This window comes from Musa acuminata, chromosome BXJ1-8 (assembly GCF_036884655.1).
Source record: "Musa acuminata AAA Group cultivar baxijiao chromosome BXJ1-8, Cavendish_Baxijiao_AAA, whole genome shotgun sequence".
Classification (NCBI taxonomy): domain Eukaryota; kingdom Viridiplantae; phylum Streptophyta; class Magnoliopsida; order Zingiberales; family Musaceae; genus Musa; species Musa acuminata.
In genome coordinates this window covers 44,373,091-44,387,045 of record NC_088334.1, presented here as the reverse complement: position 1 = coordinate 44,387,045, position 13,955 = coordinate 44,373,091, and the positions used below count along the sequence as shown (strand labels likewise).

General features: G+C 41.8%; 3 protein-coding genes across 6 annotated transcripts; all 3 read right to left on the bottom strand.

Moving 5' to 3' along the window:
* Nucleotides 1–82: 82 nt before the first annotated feature.
* On the bottom strand, nt 83–1,505 carry LOC135588085 (putative clathrin assembly protein At1g25240). Its single transcript, XM_065080031.1, has one exon. The coding sequence runs from the start codon at nt 1,488–1,490 to the stop codon at nt 288–290; it is 1,203 nt and encodes a 400-aa protein (XP_064936103.1). The 5' UTR covers nt 1,491–1,505; the 3' UTR covers nt 83–287.
* Nucleotides 1,506–2,083: 578 nt separating this feature from the next.
* Nucleotides 2,084–4,542, bottom strand: LOC135588084 (PHD finger protein PERSISTENT TAPETAL CELL 1-like). The gene is made up of 2 exons (XM_065080030.1): nt 3,546–4,542; nt 2,084–3,441 (listed from the first exon to the last, which is right to left on the bottom strand). Exons 1-2 carry the CDS (start codon nt 3,584–3,586, stop codon nt 2,091–2,093), a joined length of 1,392 nt encoding a protein of 463 aa, XP_064936102.1. The 5' UTR covers nt 3,587–4,542; the 3' UTR covers nt 2,084–2,090.
* A 451-nt stretch (nt 4,543–4,993) lies between these two features.
* LOC135585012 (uncharacterized) lies at nt 4,994–13,778 on the bottom strand. Of its 4 annotated transcripts, none has more exons than XM_065080027.1 (12): nt 13,624–13,778; nt 13,415–13,529; nt 13,223–13,310; nt 11,001–11,150; nt 10,667–10,798; nt 8,146–8,296; nt 8,021–8,059; nt 7,856–7,930; nt 6,750–6,809; nt 6,531–6,595; nt 5,398–5,488; nt 4,994–5,342 (listed from the first exon to the last, which is right to left on the bottom strand). In XM_065080027.1, the coding sequence occupies exons 1-12, from the start codon at nt 13,723–13,725 to the stop codon at nt 5,250–5,252; spliced, it is 1,161 nt and encodes a 386-aa protein (XP_064936099.1). In that variant the 5' UTR covers nt 13,726–13,778; the 3' UTR covers nt 4,994–5,249. The 4 variants fall into 4 exon arrangements, with proteins under 4 accessions (XP_064936099.1, XP_064936100.1, XP_064936101.1 ...); XM_065080028.1 differs by having other exon boundaries at nt 4,994–5,325; XM_065080029.1 differs by lacking the exon at nt 6,531–6,595.
* Between the last annotated feature and the right edge of the window lie 177 nt (nt 13,779–13,955).

Here is a 13,955-nt window from a genome sequence, read left to right as displayed (position 1 = left end):
AATATTTTTGACAGTAGAAGAAAATTAAACAAAAAACTAACAAATTAATTACAATACATCCAATAAACTGGATGAGATGAACCGAAGCAAGCAAATGATACCAACCGATCTCTTCTTACAAGATTATTAACTAATATAATCCTCCTTTCATGACGTCTAAGTACAGATTCAGTAAATCACCACCATCAAACATAATGCGAAGAAGCTAAATAAAAGGAGGAAGAAACAAAAGGAAAAGAGAACAATGGCATACGTGTCGTTCTATGGGAAGTTGGAGGGCATATGAGTCAGATCAGTTCGGTCAAATTGGTATTCCACAACGGTACACCGGCGCGGCCGTTGTCCTCTGTTGGGACCCACGAAGACGACGGCCGCGATCTCTCCGGACGTTGGCTAAGGATGGGATTCCCGGAATGCCCCTCTACCTCTTCGTCGAAGACCACCCACCGCTCGGTGATCACCGTCCCGGAACGGCTTTCTGCCCTTCCGAGTTCCTTCTCCTCCTGTTCCTCCTTCGGAACGCCGCCGAGCAGCAGTTGCTCGAGGTCGGCGATGTCCTCGTCGGGGATGCTCTGCACCGCGGCGATCTCCGCCGGGCTGATGACTCCGAGGGTGCGGCAGAGATCGAGGTAAGCGGAAAGCTGCGAGCTTTGCGCCGATGCTCGCCTAAGCACCCTCATTCCGATCTCTCCTCTCCGTCTCCTTGCTTCCGATCGTCGATTATGAACGGGTTTGGAAGAGTCGTGGCCGAGGATGTCGACGAGGAAGTGAGCAACTCCGTTGCAGATGCTGCTGTAGACCTCCAAGATTTCGATCATGACGCAGTCCATGGCCTCGAGGACGAGCCCCACCCCCATGCCGTCAGCGTACGGCCGGACTTGCAACAAGAGGTCGAGGAGGGTCTGGAGGCGCTCGATCTCAGCGAGGTCAGCGTCCGACTCGGTGTCCTCCTCGTCCCCTGGTTTCGCGGCTGGGCTGGTCGTAAGGGTGGCGTCTTTGACGGGCTTGTTGTGGGCGGAGAAGAGGGAGCGGTGGTCGAGGAAGCGGAAGTAGGCGCGGATGAAGGCCGAGAAGCCGGACGAGGAGGAGCGGTCGCGGAAGTCGGAGAGGTCGAAGGGGAGGCGGCCAAGGCGGGCGGAGGGCGGCGCGTCCTCGGAGCAGAGGAGGAGACCGTGGGCGAGGAGGAGCGACTTGAGGGCGACGGCCCAGGAATGGGTGCGGGCGGCACGGTGGGCCAGGGACCACATGAGCGGGTCGAGGAACGACGTCGGGGCGGCGCGCGCCCACGCGTAGACGCGTCCCGCGCTCTTGTAATCAACCGACCGCTCGTCGTGGCTCGTGGCCCGGATCACCGTCGCATCCACCTCCCGCCCACCACGGCGGGGGCAGTGGTGGTGGTGCCGGACGCTGGCCATTCTCGTCATGCATAGGCTGCCCTTATCCTTCGCGGCCGCCGCCGCTCGGCGCCACCACTCCCTCGGCGACGTCATGGTGCGGGGTGTCGCGCGCCGATCTTTGAATCAAAGAGAAGACTTTTGCCGATGTGGGACTACCCTTGATCGTATCTGCAGCTTTCTTCCTTCTTCTGGCTGGCATAATGGACGGTAGCAGGAAAGAGACAGGGCATCATAGAAGGAGAAGAATGGAAAGCAGAGGAATGTGGGTGGCACGAAGGAGACACAGAGAGAGGAGAAGAAGAAAGAGAAGACCAGAAGAAGTGGTTGGTGGGGAAGATTAGGGCGAAGTCAAACTGGTTTTATATTGACTGGATTTGCTCGTCTTGAGTATTCTTTTTGCTGCCCAATTGGTGGAACGTCAGGAATGGAATGGTCTAAGTAATGTTGTTCTGTAAAAGGATTTGAAGGAACAGATAGGACTTGCGATTACAGAGCTTTCAGCCATAGAAAGCTACGAAGACGAAGAAATAACAAAGGAATCTGAATCTGATGCTGAAAACACAGGGGAAGAGTTGGTCGAACTGAACGTTGATTCATTCATGGCTTTAAGGGATGCCATTTCCTTGGAAAAGCTGAACCTTCAAAGGCCGTTTCGAAGGTTTTAATGGAGGATTAACGATACATGTTTGCATGTCATGTCAAATTCCTCAAGGCAAGCATGTCGTTCTCGCATCGACCACAGAGGAAGACCGGAGGGACGTCATCCTCGTCCGGAATCCCCACACAGCGTGTGTGCTGCCAAACCTCACAGATGTCGCAGCAGATCATCGGCTCTCCGTCCTCCTCCTTTCCACCACACAGGCAATCCACGATCTTATGACGACCGTTTCCACCCTCGTAAATCTCCTCTCCGTCATCCCCCTCCATCCTCCCCTCTACCACGATGCTGCTTCCTGATTGCATCAGTTCATGGACCAAGTCCGAGTCCCTGCACCTGACACCGACGATGGAGTCTGCAACGAAGCTCTTCAGTCCCCAGTACACCGCCCTGAAGTGTCTCCCCACCTCCCTCTTCAGCTCGCCGATGGTCGCGTGAGCAGGAACAACCATGGGTTCATGTGGTGGCGTTCTCTCCACATCGGCTCCATTCATGCGGATGCTGCACGAAAGCTTCAAGTACCCATGGCTACCTTCGGCCTTCTCAGGTGGCGGTCCCTGTTGATACTCCTTGACCAATTGCTTAGTGTCCATGACCATCCTTACCGCTACCGGAATTGCATCGAGCATGCCGGTGGCTGCTGCTGAGCTCGGCTCCTTCAGGATGTGCTTGTACAGGTAGAACATGTCTCTCATCAGCTGCGCCCTGGTGAGCTGCAACCTGATCCTCGACTTGGAATGGTTACCTGAAGCTAAGTTGTCATGGCCAGTGAACACATTGGATATGTCCTCCAAGCAGTACTCCAGCACTTTGGTGATCGGATTCACGGTGCGACGAACGACGTAGTTGCCAACAATGTGATTTCCCAGCGTTTTCAGGACGTAGTCCAGCAATCCCGTGTCGCCGATGTGTGCCCTCGCAGCGTCTCTGATCTCCTGCCTCGTGACCCACCTCAGCTCGGAGTTCTTGAGCTGCTCCACGATTACTCGAGCCGCCATCTCCACCCTTTTCGTCGACCACCTGCACGACGCTTCAGTGATGGCTCCATGGTAATCCATGGAGTTGGGCGGAAGGCGCGTCTTCAACTCGATCATGAAGCGGAACAGGTCGCCTAAGGTGAGCAGCACTTGGTTGCAGAGCGACTGATACTTGCCGACCATAACTGGGATTTCACGACCGAAGCAAGCGAGATGAGGAAGCAGAAGACGGAGAGAAAGGGCGTGGAGGGCATCCACAGAGCGTTGATACATCTGTTCAGTGACTCCATAGCTTCCATGACCAAACCTGTATCCCCATCGACCGAACCACGGCTCACCATAGGCTACACCATGGACCAATCTGAGCTCCATTTTACCCTTCGTTGATGCATCGATTACGCTTATCTTCCTTCAAAAGTTCAAGAACTCATAGAAACTTTGTGTATTAGTGTGCAATTGAAACAAATGCAAAGAACTGATGCTGAACAGAAGGAAATGGATGAAGGAAACTACCTGACTTGCAATGCTGTGCATATCCTGTCCCACAAATCCATAATCCGATGACCGGAAAGGAAATGAGAACCACCTTCAAAGCCATTGATGAGAAGCAGATGCCCAAAACCATTGGAATGCAGGACTCCATGCAACAAACAGCGGTTTGTGTTCACCAGCTTCGATCCTGCTGTAGGTTTCTTTGACCACTCTACATTGGAGTGCAGGCATATGTTCTGCACCTCCGACAAAGTGTCTTTGGTGGGTAAGACAAAGTGAAATCTCTTGCTGCAAATAATGTGGTGACCCCAACCTACTCAGACGATCTCCCGAGGAGACAGCATATCACATAAAAAGTATATATTGGATAAAGTTCATCACTGAGAAAATTCTGCCTAGAACCTAATAATTTATGTTGTGGAAAAGAACTGAATGCGAATTCATATCTGGAGTTTGATGGTACCAACAGAGACGCAGTAGCGACATCGACGGCAGGTTGATGTTTCTACGTCCTCTTCCAAGACAAACAGTCGAACACTTGTGGGAGGATGGCGATGCAGTTCGAGCTGAAAAGAATGGCACTGCAGCTCTCCTTGTTCTACAGCTTCAGGGTGGGCAAACATGAGGAGGGCTTTAAGTTTGTCCTGGAACGAGCCAGTGAGATGAGTTGGATTGCCTGTGTCACAGAACGAGTCAAACCCAAAGCTTTGCTCCCCTCTCTTCCTCTTCCTTGCACCTTCAAAGGGGATGCACAACCTGGCCATGATCAACATCTTTGAGCTGAAGTAGCTTGGTAGAAGTCTATATGATGTGTTGGATGAGAACACAGAAGCCTGTGCAGTATGATCACACACTTGGTGCCTAAGCAATTAATTTTATGATAAAAGCATATGGATTTGTTCTTATGAAATTGGCTGAAAGCCTACTTGCTTTCAGCATGATTGAATTCTAAAATCAACAGAGAAAAGGTGTTGTTAGCCATGAAAGGTTTATAGTTGGCACCGAGATTGGTGTGTTCATATTCTCCCTCCATGATCACCATATCAAACAGATGGATGAAGAGACGAGCAAATAGAGAAGCTAAAAATGCATTGGATTGTGATAAATTGAAGTTTTTGAGTCCATCTGAAGTGTATATTATTGTATTTAAAAATGGAATGCATGTTCTAGAAACTTGGGGTGTATTCTCAAACGTGAATCATATCTTATAACACAGTTAGGTGGCTTGGATGGAGTTTGTGAACTTGAGCAGAGTGATATTTAATAAGTGCAAGCAACATTAATATTGAGAATAAGGCATGGATCATTGGTAGTACAGTGATAGATCATGTTCTACCCTACAAGAAGGCCACCAATGCATCCATCTATCAACCAAGGAAATTGTCAAGCTGCATGGAGTCAATCCACCTTTGGTGGAGATAGTAAATTTGGATCCCGCAATGCATCATTCATTAAGGAGTCACTCGACATCATCGGAGAGAAAATAGCTTAATGCAATTTTGCCAAATATACAAGAATGACACAGTAGATGTCTGTCATGGAGAGGAACAGCATAATGGCATCTTAAAAAAGGCAGCTTACTCGGATCTCACATGAAAGACCAGCTTAAAGGGTCATTTAGCTGAAGATGCAAATGCTCCTATGCTGGATGCTGTCAGATAGTAGTAGCAATATGGTGGATTCCTTCAATCTATGCAAGAGCTTACTTTGCAGGTTTCGATGATGTTATGTACAGATGCAAGAAATGGGTTTGCTGTCAATCCTCGATAGATCGCCAGCCATACGTTCGAGTAAGCCGAATCTACCCAAAGAACAACACTTTAATTCACAGCAGGAAGGGCATTGTCGTGCACATACATAATTGAAGTTTTACCTGGGCAAATGCATAAATTGCTCGCAGAATTCGGGCATAATCAGTCCCCAGCATTTGAATCACCACATCTGCCAGAAATGTCCCCCACATCCTGTACAAAAAGTAAGGCATCTACAATTTCAATCATGTAGCGTATGAGCGCTATAAATGCAGAAACACAGGACATCTTCGCTTAAAAATATAGCTCAATTACTTGGTAAGCTTTCATGGCAATTTGTTTAATCGGGATGAGTCTGTGTATATACATGTATGTATTTGCATCCTAGTTATCCTAATTCCAATTTTCAAAAACATGAGATTACAATTGTGAAATTGCAAAACATTGATTCTTCAAAATTGTTATATCTTCACATTTCAAGCATGCTTGGTCCATCTTTCTTGGCTGGGAACATCACTGATAAGTATTAAGCAGAAACAAGAATAAATACTACAAAAAGAGTAAACCAATTGAGGGCTCTTTTGTTTCTTACAATCGCTTCTAATGTTGGATTCCTTCTTGAGGGCAGAGGGCCATCTGCAAGTCTCTAGTTGTCAGCATTTATGCTGACTGCAAGCAACGCCACACATGGGCATTATTCCCTCTAGTCAAAATTTGCAAACCACTAGCCATGGCCAAAGCGAATAAATCTTCTTTTTTTGTCCCATTTCTGAACCACCAGAAGTCACCCACCCTCACTTTTACTATCTTTTAGCATATGTATATCTAGTGTTTTGGAGTTTCTAGGATTTGTGATGCTATAACAATCCTTGTGAGCTTTCTGTCTGCATTTTTATTTCTTCTGAAGTCCTTGTGAGCACAAGCTGTCTCAGCAAATAATGGGGAAAATGATAGAGGTGCTAATGTCATATCTAACAACCCATCTAAAGCAGACCTAGCAATTAGAAGCAAGTCACTTAATTCTTGTGTCCAAAACTATATTTTCTAATTGTTTTAGTATAGAACTATTGAAAATCACATGTACAAAAAGTTTGCATAACAAGTCTAACTTCAAGAACAGTTCAGAAATTTAACTTTTTCGTATAGTTCACTACATTTAGAATTCAAAGATGAAAGCCAGCAGTTATGTCATCGATATAAACAAAAGCATCAAATCTTTACTCAAGTTGCTTTGAAGAATACAAATAACTCTCACACTGGTCCTAGGATCATCATCACGCTTCTAAGTCCAAGATATCTTGATGCAGCATGAGCCAAACCCTGCTTAATAGATGTTAAGCAAAAGATATTTGGATAATTTAAGTGTATCAAGGGTTAATAGATTATCTTGCTTATGTCTTTGCTTGCCTAACTAATTAATGCTATTAGAGTGGGAGAAGAAATCATGTCTATCCAGAAGTAATGAAAGGTTGACCTGTCTTGCAGCAAGCTCAGCTGCTTTTGACTCCAGGTTGATAGCAGCCAATTGTCCACCCTGACAACCACCACAGATGAAACATGTTTATTGTGGAAAAGTAATATAGGATAGCAGAACTAGAAGAGGTAAATGTTTGTCCAAATTCATGATAACCACTGAATCTTAAGAAAAGGAAATTAAAAGTCCAAAAATCTCTAGTTATTGGACATTTATTCACACAAACTGCAGGGTTCTTGCTTTTTTGATAAAACTAAAGCCCATAATTCCCTCATTCGTAAAATTATCCTTTGATACTCTAAAGAATAACATTGAGACAACAATAGTCATGTTTGCATAATATGATGATGAAGAAGTACCAGAAGAAAAGCATCACAAACAGAGGATGCTTAAAATTTGTACAAACAATCAAGTTCTTTTCTCATATGCAATATTGCCAAGAAAATTGATAAACAAATTAATAAAGCCACTAAAGTTTTCAACTTGCCTGAAAGGCGTGTGCACAACTTATACATCCATATCTAGTTGTTTATATATGTGTGAAAGCTAGCATATTTGGTATATATGTTTAGCTGTGTAAACGTAAAAGGCACATGAAATTTAAACTTCCACATTAAATTTAAATATAGTTTCAATGCCAAGTCAGAAGTTAAAAGCTCCCAAATATTAGATCTACAGTTAAATTTCAGATGCTGAACAAACATTTTCTGAGAATTAAGTATCTAATAAAAATAAATATATTCTTAGAGAAATTGCTTTCATAATGTGCATGATAAAACTAACACAAATCTAGATATACAAGTGTGGCAGAAGTGCAAGATAACTAAAAGATTTATCAGATCTATTCATCAAAGATTAAGACTTCAAAATCTCATCCGACAAATTTTTTGCATTATGGTGTATGATTTGAATATATCTAAAATATCAGTTTGATGATGGTGTATGAGACCCACTTTTACTAAATGTTAAGGATTTGAATCCTCGTCCGACAAATTTTATCAACTAAAATATTGGTTTAGTGATAGTGTTATACCAAAGTCACCAGCTACATTAACTTAATGCATATTTATTCATATTTTGGTAATACAAAAGGACAAACTGCATACCCGCTTAATTATCTCATGCTTTATCTCATAGTTGGCAGCCTCCAAAAGCATCTTACCAGAAAATTTCCTGGCCAACTAACATATAACACAAAAAAGAGAGATTATGATAATATGATGGAATAAAAAACAAATGTTTATATGGCATCATGATAAATGCATGCATACCAACTGATATATCCTTGTCACAGTTAACATTCCACATCCCTAATAGAAGATAGAAGATCTAGTTAGTTAAAATACAACAAGATAAAACATGTAGTGATAAGGAAAAAAAGTTAAAGACAGTAAACCTTCATGACTGCATGTTGAAGCTCCTTTGCCCCACCTCTCAGTGCCCCAAGAGCAAGGACCTTCCATTGACTTAGTCCAACTTCAAGACTTCCATGGCTGTTCGAGAGTTTTTTGCCAACTGATGGAAGAGAAACAGGATGAATCTCCTCACTGAAATCAGCAAGTAATCCAAAGGAAGGTCTATGTTACACCCAGCTACTATGTCATACCAATATCAATGCAGGAGAAAAACACAACATGATAAACATTGGTGTCAGCCTTGGACAAATAGGATACCAGACAGCATATTCTTAGCCAGAAACACTTATCTGATACATGAGTATGTCATGATATAGAAACAAGAATCACACAAGCACTCATACCTCAGCAAAAGAAATTTATTCTCACTTCTACACTATCACAAACTTAACCAGGATTTAAGATGAAAGAAAAAGGATAAATGTCATCATCTTAGTCTGCTTTGTAAAGTAGATCAGGCAATTAAATCCATCATAGCAGATGCAACCTACATGTCACAGGTGAAAATAGTGATGGAACAACTTACCAAGTATACTTCTTACACCAGTCCAATCAGGGACCAAGAGGAAATTTGCCTAGTTTTGGGTGGCACACACAAAAGGACATTTATATCAATTTTCTCATTTACAATTATTTTTACCTTTTTTATTAAAAGTTTAAAACTAATCTCAGATCATCTATCAATACTAGTTTTCAACTAGTTCCAGCAGTTTCAACTAAAATGGACTGGAACAAATTACCTTCTCTTCTATTGTGGCATTGCCTCTTTAGTACTCTCTCCGTCCCCCCACCTGTCTCTCTTCTCTATCCCACAACAGAAATCATTCCTCAAATTCCACAACCCATTAAAGATGTTAGTTGGTTATTGATGAGGTTCTCACTGTAAGATAGAACTTTATTCAGTAAAAATATATCTACTATTTCTGTCTTTTTTTCATTATTTTTTCAATTTGTACAAGATCACTAGTGAATATCTGGCATATACCAACCTACCAAACCAGTTTAACTGGTGGCCCCAATGCAACACTATACCCAAGAAACAAATCATTGATGATGTAGCCTCTCCGCCTGGTGGGTAAGGCTAGTAAATACCACTCACCGCATCCTGAGAGCCTTGCACACTGGGCTGCCCTATTCCATATAATGTAACCATATCCCAGATGAAGAACTTCATCCTCTGTCACTATTTGCATGTATCTATATCATGATGCCAAGTGTGGCACTACATTGTATTAATATTTATCCCTAACATCTAATGTTGCAACCGTGATAGGCAAAGAGCTAGTCACCTAGAAAGTCATCTAAATGTGACTGCACAGCTTGGCAAACAGGCATCGACCAGTATTGATCAGAAGAAGAAAAAACACCTGAAGATCCAAAGCATATCAGATTAAAATCCTTAATATTGACATACAGTTGGAGCATAATTAAGACATCCTCAGATATAAACTAATGCCAAGATACCCAATTGTCTATTATAGCTATTAAGACTGTTAATTACGTAGGAGAAACATGTTAAACAAGTCTAAGTTAGGTTAAGGCTAAAAGAAAAACTGATCCACCCAAGGTTTCTCTGGGGTCAAAACTTAATTAAGTTCGTGTCAAATCTAAGCTGTCGATATTAGAGTTCTGCTTCTTAATTTGGGTTCAGTTCCTGTCCTGTTAGATCACGTTATTTAGAAGGATTACCTACAGTCCCTAGTATGGAAAGTAAATGCCAGCAACTTATTTTCTGGATTGGTGGCTGGCTGGGCGAATAAAGAAGCCAGCTTTGTATTAGGATGTCTTATGCAAACCCAAAGTTTTGGCTGACTGTTTCATGGGAAAATCTGCATGAAAGAATTGATTTTACAATAAATAGTCATTCATACGTACGTAAAACATCAGTCGGAGAAAGTCTGTCATGCGTCAGTAAATACCGGGCTTTGAAAAAATAGTTCAGATAACTACAAGCCAAATGTTTCTGCTTATTTATATCTTCTGCTTTGTAAGTTATGGTGGTTATAGGACCTGTGTTTTTCATTCAACAAGCTATATACAAAGCAACAATCATAAAATGTTTAAGAAAAGGCTTCCATAGGAGAACCCAAACATGATATTTTTCAATCTCCAGATTAATGCACAACACAAAATGGTTCCACAGACAGAGACATTTAACAATACACCTTTCAAGAAATGCTGCACGACAATGAAAAAAATGCATCCACTGATAAAAAAAAGTTACTGGGATTCTAAAAGTCTTGGAAAGTAGATGCTTATAGTTCTTTTTACTGTTTCCTTATCCTTCTGTGGTTAGAGCCTTCCATGCAACAATTTTCCTTTATGTTCATTATATGTTGCAGCTGAGCAAATACTACTAACTACAGTCACTTGGTTGAAAAAGAACATATCCATGAAAGTATTTGCAGTCATTTAAGGCATTCATCATTTCAACATTTATAGTTACACAAACAAATTCACTTATCTTTAACTTCCATAGCCAAAAGGGATGGTGACAAGTACCTCGAATATTCACTCAGCAAGTGGAGAAAAATTTCTACTTCAAGGTCCTCTGTTGACAATTTACTTGAGCAAGGAATGCCAAGTTTTTTTCTAACTCCAAGTAAGATATTTCTGTAGGAAGGTCTCCAACCCCTTCAAAGATAGCAACAAACAATGGTGTAAATGTAATACAGGATTCTCACTATAATCAGGGACAAACCAAAGATTCAATTTGCACCGGAAAATTTACGCCAATGGATTGAGTTCACCATAAAAACAATAAAATGAGAACATACATCAAAATCTAAGAAGCAAATAACAAGTACAGGACACTGAATTCTTAAAAGTTCCGAACCTTAATGTTGCCCGAGCATCTGCTGCAAGGTACAAGAATTGTGACTCTAGGTGTTCTATAAAATCTTCTCGTTCTTCAATATATTCACCATTCACAGTGAAATCAGCATCTCGTTTGCTTGTGATAGATTTTAATAATGGGCTGAAGAAGCTGCAGCAGATAAACCTTAAATTTTGTTCAAAACAGGAGATTTGCAGGTCAATAGTCAAATACTTAATTACCACACAGGAGCTTTGAAAACTGAACATGTGCTGAGAAAAATAGGCAAAGTATACATACCCTCGTATGTATATTTTTATTGGAAGATTGATATCCTTCAAAATTCAGAAGATCAATCTGCTTGCACCAGTAAGGTCGTATATATTGACCCTCCCTAGACCCCATAGAAGGAAGTCTTGCACACTGGGTGACCCTTTATATCCCTTACAAGAAGCATAAGATTAACTACCAATTAAGCCAAAGGTACTGACTGACTGACAATAGGTTTACTTAAATAGTCAAGCTGTATCTTGATTTGAAATTCTTTAAAATCTTATGACCATAGAGATAGGGTTGAGCTCCTTCCTTGGGCTGCAACTGTAATAGTGTAGTAGATCAGTACAAAGCTCAAAACTTCAAAATTGAAATTTTAGTAACTACTGATGGCTTAGAGCCCTCCTCCTCTCCCCATTCCCCAAGATGTGCCCACCCTTGCCTCAAAAACTAAAAAAATAATTCTTTGGTTTTGTAACTTCTCTCTACATTTACGACATTTATAACTAGATAGGGTAAAACTGTGTTAGGAAACTCATACCCTCTAACAAGTGCTTCTCTAGTTGGATGAAGAGAAGAAGCTCTCCACTTGCAAAACTAAAGGAAAGTGGAAGATTTTATTAGTGGTACAAATGTCTTAGAGATGTTCACAATCAACTATATATAGGCTACTATTGCCAAACCTAAATGCAACTAATTATAATATTGTTTTACTAAAATACACTATTGCTTTTTGTCTAAATCCCACATATGGGAAATCTTTCCTAGCCAACATACTCAAAAATTTTATTCTCCCTAGAGACCTGTAGATATTCTCCTAGAAGCCAATGACTTAGAACAGGTTGCAGTGCCATCTCAGAAGATAAAAGGTCTGATCAACCCCATCCATCTTATCTGCCCCAAACTAAAGAGCAACTTGGTCCGAGCAGGTCTAGTTGGTTGGATTGAATCTGCAACCTCATGAATCAACTGACCTAGCAGGTTCAATCCAACATTATAACTGCTTCACATGTATCATCTACCACACATGTGGGCCTCATCTTCAGGGCTAGGTATTGTGGGTATATCATATTTCAGTCTACCATAGGTGTAAATGGCCGGGTTAATGTTTAGAAGTTTCTAGCTCAACCCAATTATAGCCAAACCAAATTTTTACCACCACTTGGAGGCACATGAATAGCTTCTGAGGTCTAAAACCATGAGGAGCACATTTTTAGCAAATTCACAAAGTGTTTCAAGATTTAGAAATCTTTACATGAGATTAATTATTTAACACTAATTATGAGCAATTGGATACCATTTTTCACAGCTCAACAATTCATGATGGTATTCATTGGCCACAAAAAGTAGATTAAAGGAAACCTACATTTCCATATAGTTATTCAAACTCTAGCCAAAGAAAAAAGAAGTGTGGTGGAAAGGGAAACTGATCATGGGACAGATCAACAAAGTATTCACCTTCAAAGAGGGCAAGATAATCACTACTCGGATGTAGACTATTTCCCGCATGGAATTCTACATTGTTTCTGGCAAGAATTTGCTTGTGTGTCAACTTGTCTCAAAAGCTCAGCCTAATCTACACGGGGTGAAATAACAGGGGGCATGACTTAATCTGATAACATGATAAGATTTTAATTGGCTGACCACAAATCCCAAAAGCCTAAGCTATTGGAAAAGCGCCAAACTAATACATAAACTCTTAACAATTTCCAATAAAACCACATGTAACAAACCAAGAGAGTGAAATTAGAGCAAGGGAATCAAAATTCTTTTGAGTCGGGAACTAAACATTTTGCAGATATCATGAAATAGTAATTAGATCATACTTCCATTAATCGGCCGAACATACAAAACCAAGCAAACATATCGAGATTTAAAGCACAAATTGCACTCCACATGCAAAACCTTCTTTTTATTTTTCAAAACTCTAAAAATACGGAGAAAGAAGTGGTAACACAAAGAAAACTCACCTCGGTCCGAACAGAATGTGCTCTAGCTCAATTAGTTCAGCATCCGTCGCGAGTTCAAGCACCAACCTCAGTTCTGGATCAAACGTCTCTGCAAAACAAATGTCGGTAAGATCCAATCATTTGCCATGTTCTTCCTCGTCTTTAGAACAGAAATTATAAAGAACAAAACTTTCACGCAAAGACGAAGTTGACCTGCTCTTCGGGCGGGCACTTCTGCCTTGGGAGGGCACAAACGGAGACCGGGACAGCCACTTGGATCCCCACGGCGAGGAAAAGGAGCGATTTTCCGGCTCACGGCAAGTTCAATCTACAAATTCCATTTCGACAAAACCTAGTCGGTTCAGCGGATCCATCCCCGATTCGTATCAAGCGAAAGATTAACATGAGATGGAAGGACTAACCCAAGAAGAGGAGGAGGAAGAAGAAGGAGATAGGTCCCGTCTAGGGTTTGAGGCGGTACCGAAGGAGAAAGAGGAGGGGAGATGAGCGGAGACGGACACCATCGGTCTCCGCCGCGGCCGTCCCTCGCGCTCGCAATGAGCCGAGTGACGAGGCAGCCGCGGCTTATATTTGGATATGGGCGATTTTTCTTTTTTTTTTGAAAATTATTTATTAGTTTTCATCACTCACATGGAAATTTTTTTGTTTTCTTTTTATTTAAAGAAGAAAAAAATCGTTGTACACATGAAATCCTTGCGTCAAGATTCGGGATGTCGACCGTGATGATCGTTTC